The 24,717-nt window shown below is 44.3% G+C and overlaps 2 protein-coding genes across 5 annotated transcripts in view; one reads left to right on the top strand and one right to left on the bottom strand.

Annotated features, from left to right (window-relative positions):
• LOC143302274 (ran guanine nucleotide release factor-like) overlaps window positions 1-7,536 on the top strand; it is a 13,398-nt gene extending 5,862 nt beyond the window's left edge. For 2 of the 3 annotated variants that reach the window (XM_076616871.1, XM_076616872.1), the window contains exons 5-6: window positions 1,991-2,143; window positions 6,071-7,535. In XM_076616871.1, coding sequence (XP_076472986.1) covers window positions 1,991-2,143; window positions 6,071-6,185 — 268 coding nt within the window. In that variant the 3' untranslated portion in view covers window positions 6,186-7,535. Of the gene's footprint in view, window positions 1-1,990; window positions 2,144-6,070 lie in introns of all 3 variants that reach the window. The other variant, XM_076616873.1, reaches the window with a different exon arrangement.
• Window positions 7,537-11,337: 3,801 nt separating this feature from the next.
• LOC143274713 (Na(+)/citrate cotransporter-like) overlaps window positions 11,338-24,717 on the bottom strand; it is a 33,115-nt gene continuing 19,735 nt past the window's right edge. Inside the window, exons 10-15 of one of the 2 annotated variants that reach the window (XM_076578618.1) lie at window positions 23,644-23,748; window positions 19,551-19,648; window positions 17,536-17,660; window positions 16,160-16,321; window positions 13,266-13,403; window positions 11,338-11,675 (exon numbers count right to left, since the gene is read on the bottom strand). In XM_076578618.1, coding sequence (XP_076434733.1) covers window positions 11,526-11,675; window positions 13,266-13,403; window positions 16,160-16,321; window positions 17,536-17,660; window positions 19,551-19,648; window positions 23,644-23,748 — 778 coding nt within the window. In that variant the 3' untranslated portion in view covers window positions 11,338-11,525. The remainder of the gene's footprint in view (window positions 11,676-13,265; window positions 13,404-16,159; window positions 16,322-17,535; window positions 17,661-19,550; window positions 19,649-23,643; window positions 23,749-24,717) is intronic. The other variant, XM_076578619.1, reaches the window with a different exon arrangement.

Consider the following 24,717-nt stretch of genomic DNA (forward strand, 5'->3'; position numbering starts at 1 on the left):
TTACTCACACTGTGAGTCATTGTCATTCTGTACATTGAGTCACTCACACTGTGAGTCATTGTCATTCTGTACATTGAGTTACTCACACTGTGAGTCATTGTCATTCTGTACATTGAGTTACTCACACTGTGAGTCAGTGTCCTTTGTGTTGAGTCACTTACACTGTGAGTCATTGTCATTCTGTACATTGAGTCACTCACACTGTGAGTCATTGTCATTCTGTACATTGAATCACTCACACTGTGAGTCATTGCTCTGTACATTGAATCACTCACATAGTGCGTGATTGCCCTTCTGTACACTGAGTCACTCCCTGAAACAGAAAATAATGACCGTATGTTAATAACCGTGGATAAGAACAAGTGCTAGAATTAGGAAAACAAATTTTAGAGTCATGTAAAATTCATATGTATTTTTATTATAAGAAATGAATGAATGAATGTTTTTTTAAAACTTTTCTGAGGGTAATAGATTACAGCCCAAGAAAACAAACGAAGAAAATAAAAATGATAATGATAACAATAAAAAATAAAGAAGGAAAAAAAAGAAGTGAACAAACAAGAGGAATATCAAGCGGAACATAATATATCAAAGACGAGAAGAAGAAAAGGAGATAGTTATATAGACAGATAGATAGAACATCATAGATAGAGACGGACAGACAGACAGACCAGCAGTGAGACAAAGCCAGTAGTGTACAGTGTGAGGACTGTGTTGTCGGCAGTTGAAAACAAGTTCTAGAGTCATATGAAATTTACACGTATTATTATAGGGAGATAAAGCCAGCAGTGTATAGTGTGATGAGGACGAGGTGGCAGTCTCCACTCTGGGAGAGACACTCGCTCTGTCTGGCTCTGCGACCAAGCCATTATTGTCGTCGGTAGGGGGCTTAGTAGGTGGTGTCCTTAGTACGTTAAATCTGGACAGACACTACCGAACACCACTGAAGTGACTCAGCAGCAGTGCATGTTTCCTCTGGTGTATTTGTATTGTATTTGTATTTCTTTTTATCACAACAGATTTCTCTGTGTGAAATTCGGGCTGCTCTCCTCTGGGAGAGCGCATCGCTACACTACAGCGCCACCCATTTTTTTGTATTTTTTCCTGCGTGCAGTTTTATTTGTTTTTCCTATCGAAGTAGATTTTTCTACAGAATTTTGCCAGGAACAACACTTTTGTTGCTGTGGGTTCTTTTACATGCGCTAAGTGCATGCTGCACACGGGACCTCGGTTTATCGTCTCATCCGAATGACTAGCATCCAGACCACCGCTCAAGGTCTAGTGGAGGGGGAGAAAATATCGGCGGCTGAGCCGTGATTCGAACCAGCGTGCTCAGATTCTCTTGCTTCCTAGGCGGACGCTTTACCTTTAGGCCATCACTTGTGCTTAGAGTGTGTGTGGCCTCTTTCTTGTTCCCTGTGGACTGCTGGCACTTGGACAGCGACAGATGACCCTTGGGTGTGGCTGTGTGTTGGGGGCTAGGAATGAGGGGTGTGGCTGTGTATGGGGGGCTAGGAATGAGGGGTGTGGCTGTGTATGGGGGGCTAGGAATGAGGGGTGTGGGAAACGGTGCAGATGATGAGACAGCAAAAAAAAAAGAAAAGAAGAAAAAAAATTAGAGTCATATAATATTTATATTTTGAGACAAGGCCGGCAGTGTTACAGTGTGAGTGTTGTTCACTGTCGGCAGGTGCTCAGCAGTGTACAGTGTGAGTGTTGTTCACTGTCGGCAGATGCTCAGCAGTGTACAGTGTGAGTGTTGTTCACTGTCGGCAGGTGCTCAGCAGTGTACAGTGTGAGTGTTGTTCACTGTCGGCAGGTGCTCAGCAGTGTACAGTGTGAGTGTTGTTCACTGTCGGCAGGTGCTCAGCAGTGTACAGTGTGAGTGTTGTTCACTGTCGGCAGGTGCTCAGCAGTGTTACAGTGTGAGTGTTCACTGTCGGCAGGTGCTCAGCAGTGTTACAGTGTGAGTGTTGTTCACTGTCGGTAGATGCTCAGCAGTGTACTGGCTGACAGGACAGCAGCGGGTGTCCAAGTACCAGGAGACGGCCAGGAACAACGTCAACATCCACATGATCCTCTACCGCCTGCCTGAGTTCACCACTGACCTCCTGGTCACCTTCAATGACCCTGTCAACGTCAGGTGAGTTCTGTGTGTCAGCTGCGTTCGGAGTTTGGCTGCCTACATGGCGGGGTAAATAAACAAAACGGTCATACATGTAAAATGTTACATGTCTGTCTGAGTGTGTATGTGTGTGTGTCTGAAATCTGATTGAATGATACAGGAAACGAGTGATGAGCGCCCAATGGCAGCTGTCAGTCGACTCTACCCAGGTAGGCAGCCTGTTGTGCGAATGACCCTGTGTTTGTAAAGCGCTTAGAGCTTGGTCTCTGACTAAGGGTAGGCGTTATATAAGTATCTGTAACAACATCATCATCATCAGCTGCCCCAGGTGAGTTCTGTGTGTCATCTGCCCCAGTTAATCACTGACATATTGCTCACCTTCAATGACCCTGTGAACGTCAGGTGAGTTCTGTGTGTCATCTGCCCCAGTTAATCACTGACATATTGCTCACCTTCAATGACCCTGTGAACGTCAGGTGAGTTCTGTGTGTCATCTGCCCCAGTTAATCATCAACATCTGCTCACCTTCAATGACCCTGTGAACGTCAGGTGAGTTCTGTGTGTCATCTGCCCCAGTTAATCACTGACATATTGCTCACCTTCAATGACCCTGTGAACGTCAGGTGAGTTCTGTGTGTCATCTGCCCCAGTTCATCATCAACATCTGCTCACCTTCAATGACCCTCTCAACGTCAGGTGAGTTCTGTGTGTCATCTGCCCCAGTTAATCACTGACATATTGCTCACCTTCAATGACCCTGTCAACGTCAGGTGAGTTCTGTGTGTCATTGTCATGCACACACAGACTCAATATCACTCATACACAAAATCACATACATACGCACACATACATATGCACACACTTGTACGCGATGCCTCTGGGAAAGAGGGCATCTCAGCTGAGGTCTAGAAGTGCTAGGAAGTGACCCATGTTGCAGATCTGCATGAAATCCTCTGCCTCTGCTGGAGAGAAGATGAAGTGCCATAAGACATGAGGGATGCCAACATTGTCACACTGTACAAAAACAACTACTTCGTCATCTCTGTCCTCAGTATCATTGGGAAGCTTTTTGCTCCAAGTACCTGCAGAGAGAATGTACCCGGAACTGCAGTGTGGTTTTCAAGTCAACAGTTCAAAATGGTCTTCTCCCTCTGACTTCTGCAGGAAAAATGCAGGGAACAAAGGCAGCCACTGTTTATAGCCTTCACTGACCTCATGAAGGCCTTTGATCTGGTCAGCAGGGACAGCCTCTTCAAGATCCACTGCAAGATCAGATGCCCCACCCAGGTGCCTCAGCATCATTAAATCTTTGCATGAAAACATGAAGGGCACTGTGGATTTGGACCACTCAGTATCATATGCCTTTGACGTCCAGATTGGAGTGTGACAGGGCTGCGTCATCACACCCATCCTGTTTGGGGCCTCCTTCGCCATTTTTTTTTTTCTGAAGCACACCTTTGGATCAGCCACAGAAGGAATCAGTCTCTGGACTAAGTCAGGTGGAAAGCTGTGCAACCTCTCCAGACTAAGAGCAAAATTCAGCAGAAAACTAAAAGTCCAAAGTCCAGCAGAAAACAAAAAGTCCAAAGTTCTGTTGAAAACTACGAGTAAAGTCTAAAGTTCAGCTGAAAACTAAAAGTCTAAAGTTCAGCTGAAATGCCTGCAGGACTTCCTTTAACTACGAGTAAAGTCTAAAGTTCAGCAGAAATGCCTGCATGACTTCCTTTAACTACGAGTAAAGTACAAAGTTCAGCTGAAATGCCTGCAGGACTTCCTTTAACTACGAGTAAAGTACAAAGTTCAGCTGAAATGCCAGCTGAAATGCCTGCAGGACTTCCTTTAACTACGAGTAAAGTACAAAGTTCAGCTGAAATGCCTGCAGGACTTCCTTTAACTACGAGTAAAGTACAAAGTTCAGCTGAAATGCCTGCAGGACTTCCTTTAACTACGAGTAAAGTCTAAAGTTCAGCTGAAAACTAAAAGTCTAAAGTTCTGTTGAAAACTATGAGTAAAGTCTAAAGTTCAGCTGAAATGCCTGCAGGACTTCCTCTTCACAGACAACACAGCAGTCACTGCCCACTCAGCTGAAGACCTTCAGCAGCTCATGACTCTCTTCAGCGAGGCTTGTCGTGACTCCGGACTCACCATCAGTGTGAAGAAAACACAGGTCATGCGACAGGGTGTGGACCCTCCGCCCGACATCAGAACCTCTGACCAGGAAGTGGATGTTGCCCATGACTCTGTAGTACCTGGGTTTGATGATCTTAGACTGAGACTCCCTCACCCATGACGCTGTATTTGCAAGGCAGCTACCGACATGTTCAGACTGACGAACAGAGTATGAACAAACAGGAAGCTGACAGAGTACACCAAGAGCCAGGTCGACACAGGGCTTGCATTTTGTCAGCAGATATGTCAACAATTTCTCATATAGAGATGATAAAATGATACTAAATAAAAATGATAATAACGAAGTACTCTTCTATAGCGTTGTTCCCTCACAGAGAGGTTCACGGCGCTTCACAAATTACACATAACAAGAAAGAAACAGCAATAATCAAGAAAATTCAAGTAAAAACCAAAACCAGTCACTTACGGCACTCCACAAATTACGTGTTCCAAAAGAGAAGCAACTGTCATCAACAAAAGGAATCAACCTTGAAGAAACAATCATCATCCTGGCAGCATGAACAGCACACACACACACACACACACACACACACACACACACACACACACACACACACACACACACACACACACACACACTCACACACACACACAACACACACACACTCACACACACACACACACACACACACACACACACTCACACACACACACACACACACTCACACACACACACACACACACACACACACACACACACACTCACACACACACACACACACACACACACTCACACACACACACACACACACACACACACACACACACACACACACAAGCATGCACGCACACGTACACACAAAACAAACATGACACACACACACGCACACATGCGCGTGCACACACACACACATACACACACACACACACACTGTGTGTGTGTGTGTGTGTGTGTGTTTATGTGTGTGTGTGTTAGAGTGAAGTATTGAGAGTATGTTGCTTTGTGTTTTTATAGTATTAATGATTGTGTTTTATTAGACTTTTACCCTTTTACATGTTTTTACTACTTTTTATGTGCTTTCTTGTTTCACTTTTTATGCACTGCAGTTGTAAAGTGCTTAGAGTTTGCTTATGTTGGTATCATAGTGCTATATAACAATGAAATATTATCATGTATATGGAGTGATGGCCTTGAGGTAATGCGTCTGCCTAGGAAGCGAGAGAATCTGAGTGCGCTGGTTCAAATCACGGCTCAGCCGCCGATATTATTTTCTCCCCCTCCACTAGACCTTGAGTGATGGTCTGGATGCTAGTCATTCGGATGAGACGATAAACCGAGGTCCCGTGTGCAGCATGCACTTAGCACACGTAAAAGAACCCACGGCAACAAAAGGGTTGTTCCTGGCAAAATTCTGTAGAAAAATCCACTTTGATAGGAAAAACAAATAAAACTGCACGCAGGAAAATATACGAAAAAATGGGTGGCGCTGTTGTATAGTGACACACTCTCCCTGGGGAGAGCAGCATGAATTTCACACAGAAAAAACTGTTGTGATAAAAAGAAATACAAATACAAATACAAATATCATCCCTCATATAACATTACAGTATGCTATTCTTGTGTGTTGTGTGTTGTGTGTCGTGTGTTGTGTGTTGTGTGTCGTGTGTCGTATGTTGTGTGTCGTGTGTTGTGTATTGTGTGTCGTGTGTCGTGTGTTGTGTGTTGTGTATTATGTGTTGTGTGTCGTGTGTTGTATGTTGTGTGTCGTATGTTGTGTGTCGTGTGTTGTGTGTCGTGTGTCGTGTGTTGTGCAGCCCTGACAGCAGCAGTCACCATGCGGTGGCCACCAGCACAGTGCCCTGGACCCTGGAGGACGTGAGGACTCTGGTCTTCTCCCTCACCCTGCTCAACACCGGTCTCTTCGGCTGACGCCCAGCGCACCCTGCACGCCGTCTCTCGTCCATCCACTGGGCCACAGGTGACGGTTTGACGTCATCTGAACACATTTCTCATAGCCCTCTTGTGGTCCACTGGGCTATGTGATTTGACTTTATCCGGAAGTGTACACTTTGAGCGTATGGGATCCCACAGCAGAAAATAGAAAAAGCTTTGAGAGTGGTTTTTTTTGTTTGTATGGGAGAATGAGAGAGCTCACTGGGCTACATGGTTTGACGATATCTGGAAGGATACACTTTGAGCTCATGGGATCCCACAGCAGAAAGTAGAGAGGTTGTGTCAGTGTTTTTTGTTTGTATGGGAGAGGAGAGAGCTTGTTGCAAGGTGCTTGTTCATTGAGAGTGAGACTTTTTACAACGTCTTTTACATCTTGGTTGGCGTTTAAGAATGAATTGTAAGAGAGTTTTAATTTTTGTGGTGGAAAGAGCTACAAACAACAGCATTTTTTTTTTTTAGCTGTTATTGCAGAGGAATAAAAAGTTTGGATATCTGTTTGTTGACGTCAGAAAATTCATTGACTGTTTGTTTCTTGGCATTTGCAGAAACTCTATAAGTCTAGCTCTGGTGATGAATGATGTTGTTTTCTCCAATACAGCTACCAAAATGTTATATCAAAGGTATTATGCAGGAATTGCTGTATAAAGAGCAAAACTATTTCATGAGTTATGATGGGCACAATAGCCGAGTTGTTAAAGCATTGGACTTTCAATCTGAGGGTCCCGGGTTCGAATCTGGGTAACGGCGCCTGGTGGGTAAAGGGTTGAGATTTTTCTGATCAACCAGGTCGACATATGTGCAGACCTGCTAGTGCCTGAACCCCCCTTTGTGTGTATATGCAAGCAGAAGATCAAATACGCATGTTTTAGATCCTGTAATCCATGTCGGCGTTTAATGGGTTATAGAAACAAGAACATACCCAGCATGCACATGACAGTTGTGGTATGTTTGTTTTTGTGCTGAGAGAAGTTATGACAGTTTAGGGATGTTTGTTTTTGTGTTTGATTTCCAGTGATATCAGACAAAAATAAAGAAAAGGAATTCCGATCACACACACACACACACACACACACACACACACACACAAGTTCTCAGTGGACTGCATGCAACAGAAAAAACATGTATGGACCACTCCATGTACATATTGTATGTGTGTTCATGTATGTTCTTGTCCATGTGGAGTATTTCTGCTTTAACAATGACATGTTCTTTGAAAGCAATCAATGGATATGGACTTTACATCTGTTTGAAAGATCATTGTGTAGTTTGCCTGACTGAATATTTCTGTGAGATTTTTATTTATCTGGGGAAACACACACACATATACACACACTCTCTCTCCCTCTCTCGTATACACTCATACACTTAAACTTATATTCAAACACACACACACACACACACACACAGAGTGTACACACACACTCTGTCTCTCTCTGTCACACATACACACACACTCACACTTATTCACACACACATGCATGCACACGCACACACAAACATACATGCACACACACACACAAACACACACAAACAAATGAGTGTCATTCATTGTTCATACTGATATATTTATTTTATAATCTGAAGCTGGTAGTCAAAAAACAACAAAAAAGCAGATTAAACTTGATTGTTGACTATTTTCGTACAGAAATATAACAAAGAAAATAAAGGTCAGTGAGCATAGGAATTGGTAGGAAGACTGGAAGAAATAAACATCATCCCTTCACGACTTTCCAACAGTTCAGTGATACTATGTATGATTCGTAAGATTCACCGTCACTGTCACTGGTCCCGAAACTGGTTTGGTGCTGAACACATCACCAACATTCTCCATTTCTGGAGGTCGTGGGATAGCCTAGGGCCTGAGTTTTCAGCAAAGCTCCTCTCTGTCCAACTCAGTGATGTTACCTGCCCACTTCTTTGGTGTCACCTTTTCCCCCTGCACTGTTCCTTGAAGGGTGGTAAAGTGCTTAGAGCTTGGTCTCCGACAGGATAGGTGCTATGTAAGTTTCCATATCATATCTTATCGTATCTGGAGTGATGGCCTAGAGGTAACGCGTCCGTCTAGGAAGCGAGAGAATCTGAGCGCGCTGGTTCAAATCATGGCTCAGCCGCCGATATTTTTTCCCCCTCCACTAGACCTTGAGTGGTGGTCTGGACGCTAGTCATTCGGATGAGATGATAAACTGAGGTCCCGTGTGCAGCATGCACTTAGCGCACGTAAAAGAACCCATGGCAGTTAAAGGGTTGTTCCTGGCAAAATTCTGTAGAAAAATCCACTGTGATAGGAAAAACAAATAAAACTGCACTCAGGACAAAATACAAAAAAATGGGTGGTGCTGTAGTGTAGCGACGCGCTCTCCCTGGGGAGAGCAGCTTGAATTTCACACAGAGAAATCTGTTGTGATAAAAAGAAATACAAATACAAAGACAAATCTGGGAGAGCCTGTCGGATCTTGTCACACATACAATCTCATTTTCCTTTTTTTTTTTTTCACTGTGGTGAGGAGGTCTTCATACTGACCAACACACTGTCCGATGGTTTTTCTGACTTCATGCGTTTTGTGGACTTTGTAAGAGATGCTGAAGAGTCTCCTGAAGCATCTTATTTTCCACTGCTTAGATCCTTCTTCGCTCTGCTGTTTGAGTCCAGGTCTCACTTGTGTGTGAGAAAATAGAACCAGTGCGTGTTGAACTAGAGCTTCAGGTTTGTTCTGAGATTGATGATCACAAATGTAAATTTTTTGGTCTTTTTTTTTGTTTTGTTTTGTTATGGGACGTTATTTTATTTCCATTATTGTTTTTCATTCAGCATTATCTGCTTCATATCTCAGTGGCAGAAAAGTTCACGACATGACACAAATACAACAGTATATAAAAATGCTGTGTACTATCTTGGGTAATGAATCATTCCTTTTCTCTCTTCTACTTTACATTCCCATGATTTCAGAAACTTCAGCATTGTCCACACCAGACACACTGAAAGTGATATGTTGACAGGATTGTTCCTGGCAAAACTCTGTGATAACATCCATTTTTACTGGGAAAGGACACACAGACACTCACAGACACACACAGACATAGATACACAGACAATAAACACACACACACACACACACACACACACACACAGAGACACAGACACACACACACACATATTATATATATATAATTATTTACACTTACAAAAAAGAAGACCGTAAAAGGTTACATGGTCTTCCCATAGCCAACAACCAAAATTTTTCACATAAAAATTTGATACTAGTAGAAATGTTGTGCCATACAGTGCAGTACAGCGCCATATACAACACAACACCGTACACAGTTCAAAGCAGAGCCATGCACTGCAAAACAGCACAACACAGTACAACAAAAAATGCAGCATTCAATACGAACCGGCACAATATAGCACCGTACAATACTCTGCAAAACAGTACGGTGTCATCCATATCAATACAACACACAAAACAAAGTCTTGCCAAGGCCACTCGTCATAGATCCCACACAGATCCTGGTGTTCATTCAGTTCTATTTCACATATCAGTCCTGTTTGACTGAACAAAGGTTAATCAGGAATCAATTCTTTCTCACAATCAGTTCTGTTCGACTGAACAAAGATCAACTAGTTATCAATTCTTTCTCACAATCAGTCCTGTTTGACTGAACAAAGATCAGCTAGTTATCAATTCTTTCTCACAATCAGTCCTGTTTGACTGAACAAAGATCAACTAGTTATCAATTCTTTCTCACAATCAGTCCTGTTTGACTGAACAAAGATCAGCTTATATTCTCATGAATCAGTCCTGTTTGACTGAACAAAGATCAGCTAGTTGTCAAATCTTTCTCACAAACCAGTCTTGTTAAGATCAACTAGTTCTCAATTCTTTTTCACAAACCAGTCCGGTTTGACTGAACAACATCCAACCAATAATCAGCCATGTCCTAAGAGGCTCTCAGATGTGCAAAATAACATAGCTGCCAGGGTATAATTATTCACAGTAAAAAAAAAAAAATTTTAAAAAAGAAAGAAAGAAAAAAGGCTTTCAGAAATGTAGTTCAAAGAAGAACAAACGCATGTATATATACATATATACACAGAAAATTAATTTCAGGGTTGCTAGAGACAAATGGAATCAGAGATCCATGATTCTGGGACAAATGACAAATGTTCATGCAAATTAACACAATGGTGTAGGAATAGTTCATTTAAATGACTCCAGGTAACGGACTGAGGTGTGGTCAGCATGCTGAACCAGACATCCAATGAAGTACTGGTAAGTGTGAACAGTCAGCTGTCAGAAGCAGTTATACGCACATACAGTTAGGCACATACATATTGAGATTATTACGTGGTTGCACCATCCAAGCCACCAAAACTTACACACAATCTGTCTGTCACACACGAACCCCGCCCCCTCTCTTAATTTCCTGGCACATAATGAGGGACTAATCAGTTTACTCTATCCTTCATCCCTTTTCGTGTCTGACTGTCTGTCTGTCCATCAACTGTCTTCTCTTCCCTTTCCTGTCTGACTGTCTGTCTGACTGTCTGTCTGTCCATCAACTGTCTTCTCTTCCCTTTCCTGTCTGACTGTCTGTCTGTCCATCAACTGTCTTCTCTTCCCTTTTCCTGTCTGTCTGTCAATTTCTTCTCTCCTGTTTCATTGTCTGTCTGTCTGTCTGCCGTTCTTTCTTTCTGTCTGTCTGTCCATCAACTGTCTTTCCCTCCCATTTCCCTGTCTGTCTGTCAGTCTGTCCATCTATTGTCTATTTACCCCTTTCCCTGTCTGTCTGTCTCTCTCCTGTCTGTCTGTCTGTCTCCTATCTGTCTGACCATCAACTGTCTTCCCTTTCCCCGCCAGTCTGTCCAACAGTCTTTTCTCATTTTTTGTCCTGCCTGTATGTTCTGTCTGTCCGTCAACTGTCTTCCTTCCCAATTTCCCCGCCAGTCTGTCTGACTGTGTCTGTCTGTGTCTGTCTGTCCATCAACTGTTTTCCCTCCCCTTCCCCGTCAGTCTGTCTGTCTGTGTCTGTCTGTCCATCAACTGTTTCCCTCCCAATTCCCGTCAGTCTGTGTCTGTCTGTCCATCAACTGTTTTCCCTCCCCTTCCCCGTCAGTCTGTGTCTGTGTCTGTCTGTCCATCAACTGTTTCCCTCCCCTTCCCCGTCAGTCTGTGTCTGTGTCTGTCTGTCCATCAACTGTATTCCCTCCCAATTCCCGCAAGTCTGTCTGTCTGTGTCTGTCTGTCCATCAACTGTCTTCCCATCCCCTTTCCTCGCCAGTCTGTGTGTGGTGTGTGTGTGTGTGTGTGTCCAGTCTCAGGGGGCGGGAGGGGAGGTGACACGGAGCGTGACGTTGGTCATGACGTCAGGGAGTGTCGAAAACCCGAAGATGGCGTCACCCCAGGTGTTCACCGCTAACGTCAGCACGGCCACGGCGACTAGGTTCATCACGAAACCCACTTTAGCCTGAAAGAAAGGAAGGCTAAAATAAAAAGAAAATATTAAAAAAAAAAAGAGACTATCTCAGGGTCCCGGGTTCGAATCCCAGTTCGCCTGGTGGGTAAGGGGTGGAGATTGTTCCGATCTCTCTCAGGTCAACATATGTGCTAGACCTGCTAGCGCCTGAACCCCCTTCGTGTGTATAAGCACGCAGAAGATCAAACATGCACGTTAAAGATCCTGTAATCCATGTCAGCATTCGGTGGGTTATGGAAACAAATTCGATGCAATGCGATATGATATGATACAATACAATAATGATATGATATGATGCAAACAGTGAGATACAATACAATACAATACAATACAATACAATACAAATGAATACGGTACGATGTACTACACTGCACTACAACAAGATACAATGCGACAGGACACAGACCATGTCAGAAATGGAGAGGTGGCCATGAGAAAACATGATGATAATGACACAATACTGTATGATACAATACAACACAATACAACATGATACAACAAAACAGAACACGATACAACACAACACAATACAATACACCAAGATACAATACAACGCAGCACAACACATTACAATACAACACAATACAATACAATACAATACAACACAACGCAATGCAATACAATACAATATAATACAACACAATACAATACAATGCGATATGATACGATATGATACAATGGGGAGGTGGCCGCGAGAAAAGACGATGGCACTGACACAATACTGTATGATACATTACAATAGACATGATACAACACAATACAATACAATGCAATACAACACGATACACTACACTACAATGCAATACGATAAAGACCGTGTCAGGAATGGAGAGGTGGCCGTGAGAAAAGAATGGTATTGACACAATACTATATGATACATTACAACACAACACAACACAACACAATACAATACAATACAATACAATACAACATGACACAACACACTAGCACACAGACCATGTCAGGAATGGAGAGATGGCTGTGAGAGAAGACGTGGTTGAGAGAATACAATACAACACGATACAATACGATCCAATACAATACGACACGATCCAATACAATACAATACAGTACAGTACAATACACTACAGACCATGTCCGGAATGGAGAGGTGGCAATGAGAAAACACGATGGCATTAGGGGGGCGAGGCCACAGGCAACATAAAGGCGATACAACACAACACAACACAATACAATACAATACAATACAATACAACACAACACAACACAATACGATACAATACAACACAATACGATACGATACAATACAATACAACACAATACAATACGATGCGATACAATACAATACAATACAACACAATACGATACGATACAATACAATACAACACAATACAATATGATACAACACAACACAACACAATACGATACAATACAATACAAAAAAATACGATACAATAGAACACAACACAACACAACACAATGTGATAAAATACAACACAACACAATGTGATACAACACAACACAATACGATACAAGACAAGACCAGATAGGACAAGACAACACAACACGATACAAGACAAGACAACACAACACAACACAAGACAACACAACAACACAGACCATGTCCGGAATGGAGAGGTGGCCATGAGAAAACACGATGGCGTTGGGGGGCGTGGCCACAGGCATCATGAAGGCGAAGGACGTGGCCAGCGCTGACGACGACATCAGGTACAGGGGGTTCACGCCGATCCGGACTGCCTGACACACACACACACACACACACATGGGATCACTGCATGACACATGGGATCACTGCATGATACATGGGATCACTGCTTGGGATCACTGCATGACACATGGGATCACTGCATGACACATGGGATCACTGCATGACACATGGGATCACTGCATGACACATGGGATCACTGCATGGGATCACTGCATGACACATGGAATCACTGCATGACACATGGGATCACTGCATGGGATCACTGCATGACACATGGGATCACTGCATGACACATGGGATCACTGCATGGGATCACTGCATGACACATGGGATCACTGCATGGGATCACTGCATGACACATGGGATCACTGCATGACACATGGGGTCACTGCATGACACATGGGATCACGGCCTGTCTGACACATGGGATCATTGACACACACATGGGATCACGGCCTAACACAAACATAACATCATTGTCTGACACACACACATAGGATCACTGTCTGACACACACATAGGATCACTGTCTAACACACACATAGGATCACTGTCTGACACACACATGGGATCACTGTCTGACACACACATGGGATCACTGTCTGACACACACATAGCATCATTGTCTGACACACACACGGGATCACTGTCTGTCACACACACGGGATCACTGTCTGTCACACACATAACATCATTGTCTGACACACACACGGGATCACTGTCTGTCACACACACGGGATCACTGTCTGTCACACACATAACATCATTGTCTGACACACACATGGGATCATTGTCTGATACAGACACGGGATCACTGTCTTACACACACATGGGATCACTGTCTGTCACACATATAGCATCACTGTCTTACACACACATGGGATCACTGTCTGATACACACACGGGATCACTGTCTGACACACACACACTGGATCACTGTCTGATACACACACACGGGATCACTGTCTGATACACACACGAGATCACTGTCTGACACACACACATGGGATCACTGCCTGACACACACACGGGATCACTGTCTGACACACACACGGGATCACTGTCTGATACACACACGGGATCACTGTCTGATACACACACGGGATCACTGTCTGACACACGGGATCACTGTCTGATACACACAAGAGATCACTGTCTGACACACACATGGGATCACTGTCTGATACACACACGAGATCACTGTCTGACACACACATGGGATCACTGTATGATACACACAAGAGATCACTGTCTGATACACACACGAGATCACTGTCTGACACACACATGGGATCACTGTCTGATACACACACGGGATCACTGTCTGATACACACACGGGATCACTGTCTGATACACACATGGGATCACTGTCTGATACACACACGAGATCACTGTCTGATACACACACGGGATCACTGTCTAACACACACATGGGATCACTGTCTGATACACACAAGAGATCACTGTCTGATACACACACGGGATCACTGTCTGATACACACACGGGATCACTGTCTGATACACACACGGGATCACTGTCTAACACACACATGGGATCACTGTCTGATACACACAAGAGATCACTGTCTGATACACACACGAGATCACTGTCTGATACACACACGGGATCACTGTCTGATACACACACGGGATCACTGTCTGATACACACATGGGATCACTGTCTGATACACACACGGGATCACTGTCTGACACACACATAGGATCACTGTCTGACACACACATGGGATCACTGTCTGACACACACATGGGATCACTGTCTGACACACACATAGGATCACTGTCTGACACACACATAGGATCACTGTCTGACACACACATGGGATCACTGTCTGACACACACATAGGATCACTGTCCGACACACACACACAGGATCACTGCCTGACACACACATGGGATCACTGCCTGACACATACATGAGATCACTGCCTGACACACACATGGGATCACTGCCTGACACATACATGAGATCACTGACACATATATATTGGATTACATGATACACACATCGATCATTGCCTGACACATGGGATCACTGTCTAACACACACGTGGTGTCACTGCCTGACACACACATGAGATCATTGAACACATGGGATCACTGTCTAACACATGGTGTCACTGCCTGACACATGGGATCATTGCCTGACACACACACGAGATCATTCACGCACATACATATGGGATTACATGATACACACATCGATCATTGCCTGACACATGGGATCATTGATACACTAAGGGGATCACTGCCTGACACACCCATGAGATCACTGACACACCCATGGGATCATTGACACATACATATATTATGGGATTATATGATACACACATCGATCATTGCCTGACACATGGGGGATCACTACCTGACATTTGGGATCACTTTTTCTCTCTCTCTTTCTCACACACACACACACGCACGTACACACACACTCACACAGACAGACAGACAGACAGACAGACAGACAGACACACACACACACACACCCACACACACACACACACACTCACATACAGCCAGACACAGACACACAAAAAAACAAACCCACACACAGAGATACACACACACACACACAGACAGACAGACACACAGACACACACACACACACAGATATACAGACACGTAGACAAACACACAGACAAACAAACACAAACACACACACACAAACACACACACACACACACAAACACACACACACACACACAAACACACACACACACACACACACACACACACACACACACACACACACACACACACTGACCAGTTCCGCCACGATGGGCATCAACAAGGTCGCTGTGGCCACATTGCTGGTGACCTCGGTTGCCATGGCGACAGCAGTGCAGATAATGAGATTCAAGAGCCAGGGGTCAAGGTCACCAAAGGCAGACAATTGCTGCCCCATCCAAAGCGACAGACCCGAAATCTGCAAAGGATTCGACGGGCATGATACAGATGAATTGATTTTCACCATTGCTATGATGTTCATATCCACCTTGTTTTTTTTAATTAATTTTTTTTAAGGCTCGTGACATGTACATCCCCCGCCCTCGGCCCCCACACCTGCATACATGCATTAGATGCATTGTAATTTCTCTATTGTGTTAGTGATTATGTATTGTGCTTGACATGTATTGTCATGAATGGTGCATGCCATGTATTGTTTTTATTACGTATTGAGCACGTCATGCGTTGTGTTATTATGTACTTTGCACACCATGTATTGTGTTGTGTTATTATGTACTTTGCACACCATGTATTGTGTTGTGTTATCATGTACTTTGCACACCATGTATTGTGTTGTGTTATTATGTACTTTGCACACCATGTATTGTGTTGTGTTATTATGTACTTTGCACACCATGTATTGTGTTGTGTTATTATGTACTTTGCACACCATGTATTGTGTTGTGTTATTATGTACTTTGCACACCATGTATTGTGTTATTATGTACTTTGCACACCATGTATTGTGTTATTATGTACTTTGCACACCATGTATTGTGTTGTGTTATCATGTACTTTGCACACCATGTATTGTGTTATCATGTACTTTGCACACCATGTATTGTGTTATTATGTAATATACACACCATGTATTGTGTTATTATGTAATTTGCACACCATGTATTGTGTTATTATGTAATATACACACCATGTATTGTGTTATCATGTACTTTGCACACCATGTATTGTGTTATTATGTAATTTGCACACCATGTATTGTGTTATTATGTAATATACACACCATGTGATGTGTTATCATGTATTGCGCACACCACGGGTATTGAGTTATGTTTTGTGCTCGCCATGCATTGTGTTATTACGTATTTTGCACATCATGAATTGTGCACACCAAGTATTGTGTGTTATGATGTATTGCGCGCATGATGTGTTGTGTTATTACGTACTGTTCACGAAATATATTGTACAATCAAGTACTGTGCACGACGTCACGTAGGTATATTTTGCACGTGATCTATTGTGTCATCATGTACTGCGCACGTGAGATATTGTGTAACAAAGTATTGTGAACGTGATGTATTGCATAATCAAGTATTGTGCACGTGATGTATTGTGTCATCAAGTATTGTGCACACGACGTATTGCGTCATAATGTGTAGTGTGCACGTGACGCACCTTGCAACCCTTGGCCAGGGCGAAGCCCCCTCCCAGCAGGATGATGATGCCCCAGGGCAGCTTCTCCTGAGCCCTCTTCCACGTCAGAAGCGGCACGTAGCCCTCCGCCTGCACCTCTGTCACAACTACATCAGTCAGCACAGCTACATGATGTGTTCGTGTTGTATGTCAGCACAGCTACATGATGTGTTCGTGTTGTATGTCAGCACAGCTACATGATGTGTTCGTGTTGTATGTCAGCACAGTTACATGATGTGTTCGTGTTGTATGTCAGCACAGCTACATGATGTGTTCGTGTTGTATGTCAGCACAGCTACATGATGTGTTCGTGTTGTATGTCAGCACAGTTGCATGATGTGTTCGTGTTGTATGTCAGCACAGCTACATGATGTGTTCGTGTTGTATGTTAGCACAGCTACATGATGTGTTCGTGTTGCATGTCAGCACAGCTACATGATGTGTTCGTGTTGTATGTTAGCACAGCTACATGATGTGTTCGTGTTGTATGTCAGCACAGTTGCATGATGTGTTCGTGTTGTATGTCAGCAGAGCTACATGATGTGTTCGTGTTGTATGTTAGCACAGCTACATGATGTGTTCGTGTTGTATGTTAGCACAGTTACATGATGTGTTCGTGTTGTATGTTAACACAGTTACATGATGTGTTCGTGTTGTATGTTAGCACAGTTACATGATGTGTTCGTGTTGTATGTCAGCACAGTTACATGATGTGTTCGTGTTGTATGTTAGCACAGTTACATGATGTGTTCGTGTTGTATGTCAGCACAGTTACATAATGTGCTCATGATGTATGTTAGCACAGTTACAAAGTGTGTTCATGATGTATGCTAGCACAACTACACGACGTGCTTATGATGTATGTTAGCACAGTTACATGATGTGTTCGTGTTGTATGTTAGCACAGTTACATGATGTGTTCGTGTTATATGTCAGCACAGTTACATGATGTGTTCGTGTTGTATGTCAGCACAGTTACATGATGTGTTCGTGTTGTATGTTAGCACAGTCGCATGATGTGTTCGTGTTGTATGTTAGTACAGCCGCATGATGTGTTCGTGTTGTATGTTAGTACAGTCGCATGATGTGCTCGTGTTGTATGTTAGCACAGTTACATGATGTGCTCGTGTTGTATGTCAGCACAGTTACATGATGTGTTCGTGTTGTATGTTAGCACAGTTACATGATGTGTTCGTGTTGTATGTTAGCACAGTTACATGATGTGTTCGTGTTGTATGTTAGCACAGTTACATGATGTGTTCGTGTTGTATGTTAGCACAGTTACATGATGTGTTCGTGTTGTATGTTAGCACAGTTACATGATGTGTTCATGATGTATGTTAGCACAGTTACAAGGTGTGTTCATGATGTATGTTAGCACAGTTACAAGGTGTGTTCATGATGTATGCTAGCACAGTTACACGACGTGCTTATGATGTATGTCAGCACAGTTACATGATGTGCTCGTGATGTATGTCAGCACAGCTACACGATGTGTACGTGTTCTATGTCAGCACAGTTACATGACGTGCTTATGATGTATGTCAGCACAGTTACATGATGTGCTCATGATGTAATCTACATCAGTCAGCAGCAAACTGAGACCTGTATGATCAATGTTTTTTCCCACCACAGCAACGGGAAGTCATTAACAGTTTAGTCTTTTGTGAAGGACTGTGACTTTCATACTATGAGGCAATACTGGTAAGTGCTGCAGCCTTGGGGACCAGCTGGCCTTTGGGAACCATCCCAACGCCGACTGTCCTAAAACCCTCTTGGTCCGAGAGAGTGGGGATGTAACTTTGGGCAAGACACACTCCACTATAACCAAATTCTAGCCCCAGATAGTCGAGACAGCAGATGCCTCCTCTGCTGTTCTGGTGGTCATGGTCTGGGACACGACTGACTATCATACAACACAACCAGCACAGTAACGTAATGTGCTGGTGATGCACTAACACGTCAGCACGTGGACACAGTCAAAGGCGCCACCTCACCTTTCTGTGACCTCCAGCAGAAGACGCGGGGCTTTCTGGCGGGCAGGATGAAGAACAACATGGCCACCAAGATGGCGCCTGTGGCGTCACTGATGTAACTGGGCACAGACACACGTGGTTTGTTGTTAGTATACATCTACACGTTGTCGTTAGTAGAAACAAACACATGGTTCTTGTCAGTAGGCACAGACATAGTGTTTGTAGTTTGTATGGTTTGTCCTTTTGTAAATAAACACATGGTTTCTCTTTAGTAGACCCAGACGCATTGTTAGTCATTTGTAGACACATGTTTTGTCGTTAGCAGACAGGCCCATGGTTTGTCTTTTGTCGACTCTGACAAATATTTGTCGTTAGTAGACATAGACACAAGGTTTGTCTTCAGTAGACACAGAAAAAAGGTTTGTCTTCAGTAGACACAGACACAAGGTTTGTCGTCAGAAGACACAGACATAAGTTTGTTGTCAGTAAACACAGAAAAAAGGTTTGTCTTCAGTAGACACAGACGTAAGGTTTGTTGTCAGACAGACACAAGGTTTGTCGTCAGTAGACACAGACGCATGCTCTGTCGTCAGTAGACACAGACACATGGTTTGTTGTCAGTAGACACAGACACAAAGTTTGTTGTCAGTAGACACAGACACAAGGTTTGTTGTCAGACAGACACAAGGTTTGTCGTCAGTAGACACAGACACATGGTTTGTCGTCAGTAGACACAGACATGGTTTGTTGCCAGTAGACACAGACACATGGTTTGTTGTCAGTAGACACAAGGTTTGTCGTCAGTAGACACAGACATAAGGTTTGTCGTCAGTAGATACAGACACAAGGTTTGTTGTCAGTAGATACAGACACATGGTTTGTCGTCAGTAGATACAGACACAAGGTTTGTTGTCAGTAGACACAAGGTTTGTCGTCAGTAGATACAGACACAAGGTTTGTTGTCAGACAGACACATGGTTTGTCGTCAATAGATACAGACATAAGGTTTGTTGTCAGTAGACACAAGGTTTGTCGTCAGTAGATACAGACACAAGGTTTGTCGTCAGTAGATACAGACACAAGGTTTGTTGTCAGTAGACACAAGGTTTGTTGTCAGTAGACACAAGGTTTGTCGTCAGTAGATACAGACACAAGGTTTGTCGTCAGTAGATACAGACACAAGGTTTGTTGTCAGTAGACACAAGGTTTGTCGTCAGTAGATACAGACACAAGGTTTGTCGTCAGTAGATACAGACACAAGGTTTGTTGTCAGACAGACACATGGTTTGTCGTCAGTAGATACAGACACAAGGTTTGTTGTCAGTAGACACAAGGTTTGTCGTCAGTAGATACAGACACAAGGTTTGTTGTCAGACAGACACATGGTTTGTCGTCAGTAGATACAGACATAAGGTTTGTTGTCAGTAGACACAGACACAAGGTTTGTTGTCAGACAGACACAAGGTTTGTTGTCAGTAGACACAAGGTTTGTTGTCAGTAGATACAGACACAAGGTTTGTCGTCAGTAGATACAGACACAAGGTTTGTCGTCAGTAGATACAGACACAAGGTTTGTTGTCAGTAGACACAAGGTTTGTCGTCAGTAGACACAGACACAAGGTTTGTTGTCAGATAGACACAAGGTTTGTTGTCAGTAGATACAGACACAAGGTTTGTTGTCAGTAGACACAGACACAAGGTTTGTCTTCAGTACACATAGACACAAGGTTTGTCGTCAGTAGATACAGACACAAGGTTTGTCGTCAGTAGATACAGACACAAGGTTTGTTGTCAGTAGACACAGACACAAGGTTTGTCGTCAGTAGACACAGACACAAGGTTTGTTGTCAGACAGACACATGGTTTGTCGTCAGTAGATACAGACACAAGGTTTGTTGTCAGACAGACACATGGTTTGTCGTCAGTAGATACAGACACAAGGTTTGTCGTCAGAAGACACAGACACAAGGTTTGTTGTCAGTAGACACAGACACAAGGTTTGTCGTCAGTAGACACAGACACAAGGTTTGTTGTCAGTAGACACAGACACAAGGTTTGTTGTCAGACAGACACAAGGTTTGTTGTCAGTAGACACAAGGTTTGTCGTCAGTAGACACAGACACAAGGTTTGTCGTCAGTAGATACAGACACAAGGTTTGTTGTCAGACAGACACATGGTTTGTCGTCAGTAGATACAGACACAAGGTTTGTTGTCAGTAGACACAAGGTTTGTCGTCAGTAGACACAGATACAAGGTTTGTTGTCAGTAGATACAGACACATGGTTTGTTCTGTCGTCAGTAGACACAGACACAAGGTTTCTCGTCAGTAGATACAGACACAAGGTTTGTTGTCAGTAGACACAAGGTTTGTTGTCAGTAGACACAGACACATGGTTTGTTGTCAGTAGACACAGACACAAGGTTTGTCGTCAGTAGATACAGATACAAGGTTTGTTGTCAGTAGACACAAGGTTTGTCGTCAGTAGGCACAGATACAAGGTTTGTTGTCAGTAGACACAGACACATGGTTTGTCGTCAGTAGACAGACACAAGGTTTGTCGTCAGTAGACACAGACATAAGGTTTGTCGTCAGTAGACACAGACACAAGGTTTGTCGTCAGTAGATACAGATACAAGGTTTGTTGTCAGTAGACACAAGGTTTGTCGTCAGTAGGCACAGATACAAGGTTTGTTGTCAGTAGACACAGACACAAGGTTTGTCGTCAGTAGACAGACACAAGGTTTGTCGTCAGTAGACACAGACACAAGGTTTGTGGTCAGTAGACACAGACACAAGGTTTGTCGTCAGTAGACACAGACACAAGGTTTGTCGTCAGTAGACACAGACAGAAGTTTGTTGTCAGTAGACACAGACACAAGGTTTGTTGTCAGTAGACACAGACACAAGGTTTGTTGTCAGTAGACACAGACACAATGTTTGTTGTCAGTAGACACAGACACAAGGTTTGTCGTCAGTAGACACAGACAGAAGTTTGTTGTCAGTAGACACAGACACAAGGTTTGTCGTCAGTTGACACAGACACAAGGTTTGTCGTCAGTAGACACAGACATAAGGTTTGTCGTCAGTAGACACAGACATAAGGTTTGTTGTCAGTAGACACAATGTTTGCTGTCAGTAGACACAAGGTTTATCGTCAGTTGACACAGACATAAGGTTTGTCACCAGTACACACAGCCATAAGGTTTGTTGTCAGTAGACACAATGTTTGCTGTCAGTAGACACAGACACATGGTTTGTCCATCACTGTTTTCAGCAGGCAGATGAGCTGTCGTTAGGTGGACAACTCCAGCATCGTCCCCATCACCACCACCCTTCTCATGTTCTGCAGCAGGGGAAAGAGAGAGCAATGTTAACCAGACAGCAACAGCATCGTCCCCATCACCACCACCCTTCTCATGTTCTGCAGCAGGGGAAAGAGAGAGCAATGTTAAACAGACAGCAACAGCATCGTCCCCATCACCACCACCCTTCTCATGTTCTGCAGCAGGGGAAAGAGAGAGCAATGTTAACCAGACAGCAACAGCATCGTCCCCATCACCACCACCCTTCTCATGTTCTGCAGCAGGGGAAACAGAGTGCGATGTTAACCAGACAGCAACAGCAACAGCATCAGCAGCCGCAGCATCGGGGAAAAAAAAGACAGCAACAACAATTAAGTTGCAGCATCAGCAACTATCATCACAATTGTGTCGCTGAAACAGCAGCAACTGCAACAGCACAGGAACAGTTTACATCAGTAGTCATTACTGATGACCATCATCACAATGGTTAGCATACTACTACTACTACTACTACTGCTGCATCAACTATCACGTAATGGTCAATGTGATGGTGACGTTTACACCTTCAGAAGCAGCTGTTCAAAAAGCCAGAAGACACCTTACCCTTGACATGACTGGTGTAGTGTAATTCAGACTCTTACCGTAGTTATGTCTCTTTCCTCGATACCATTTTACATCGTCAGGCTTTATGGGTACTGTGCAACGCAGGTGCTCAGACTCACAGACACAGACACAGACACAGACTCACAGACACAGACACACACACACACCCTTCCCCCCCCCCCCAGACCCCGGACACGACATACACACCCATCCTCAAAGAGCACGGCCCAGCCAGGCACGAACTTGGGGTCCCTGGTGATCCAGATGAGGGCCAGAAACACGAACAGCACCAGTGTCTCCACCTCTGAAAACCTGCCCACACCACACCATGGGCCTGTCGTCACCACGCCGCCACCACCACCACCATAGGCCTGTCGTCACCACGCCACCACCACCACCACCACCACCACCATAGGCCTGTCGTCACCATGCCACCACCACCACCACCACCACCACCACCACCATAGGCCTGTCGTCACCACGCCACAAACACCACCACCACCACCACCACCACCACCACCACCATAGGCCTGTCGTCACCACGCCACAAACACCACCACCACCACCACCACAGGCCTGTCGTCACCACGCCACAAACACCACCACCACCACCACCACCACCACCATAGGCCTGTCGTCACTACGCCACAAACACCACCACCACCACCACCACCACCACCACCACCATAGGCCTGTCGTCACCACGCCACAACCACCACCACCACCACCACCACCATAGGCCTGTCGTCACCACGCCACAAACACCACCACCACCATCACCACCACCACAGGCCTGTCGTCACTACGCCACAAACACCACCACCACCACCACCACCACCATAGGCCTGTCGTCACCACGCCACAAACACCACCACCACCATCACCACCACCACCATAGGCCTGTCGTCACCACGCCACAAACACCACCACCACCACCACCACAGGCCTGTCGTCACTACGCCACAAACACCACCACCACCATCACCACCACCACCATAGGCCTGTCGTCACCACGCCACAAACACCACCACCACCACCACCACCACCACAGGCCTGTCGTCACTACGCCACAAACACCACCACCACCACCACCACTACCACCACCACCGCCATCATCATCATCATCGTCATCGTCGTCATCGTAGTTGTCGTCGTTGTTGTCGTCGTCGTCATCATCATCATCGTCGTCGTTGTCATCGTCCGGTCAGTCAGTCACCAGCGTCATTGTTGTTGTTGACTGTCATGGTCATCGTTGTCATCACTGTTATCGTTTTTGTTGTT

Source organism: Babylonia areolata, chromosome 29, assembly GCF_041734735.1.
Source record: "Babylonia areolata isolate BAREFJ2019XMU chromosome 29, ASM4173473v1, whole genome shotgun sequence".
Classification (NCBI taxonomy): domain Eukaryota; kingdom Metazoa; phylum Mollusca; class Gastropoda; order Neogastropoda; family Buccinidae; genus Babylonia; species Babylonia areolata.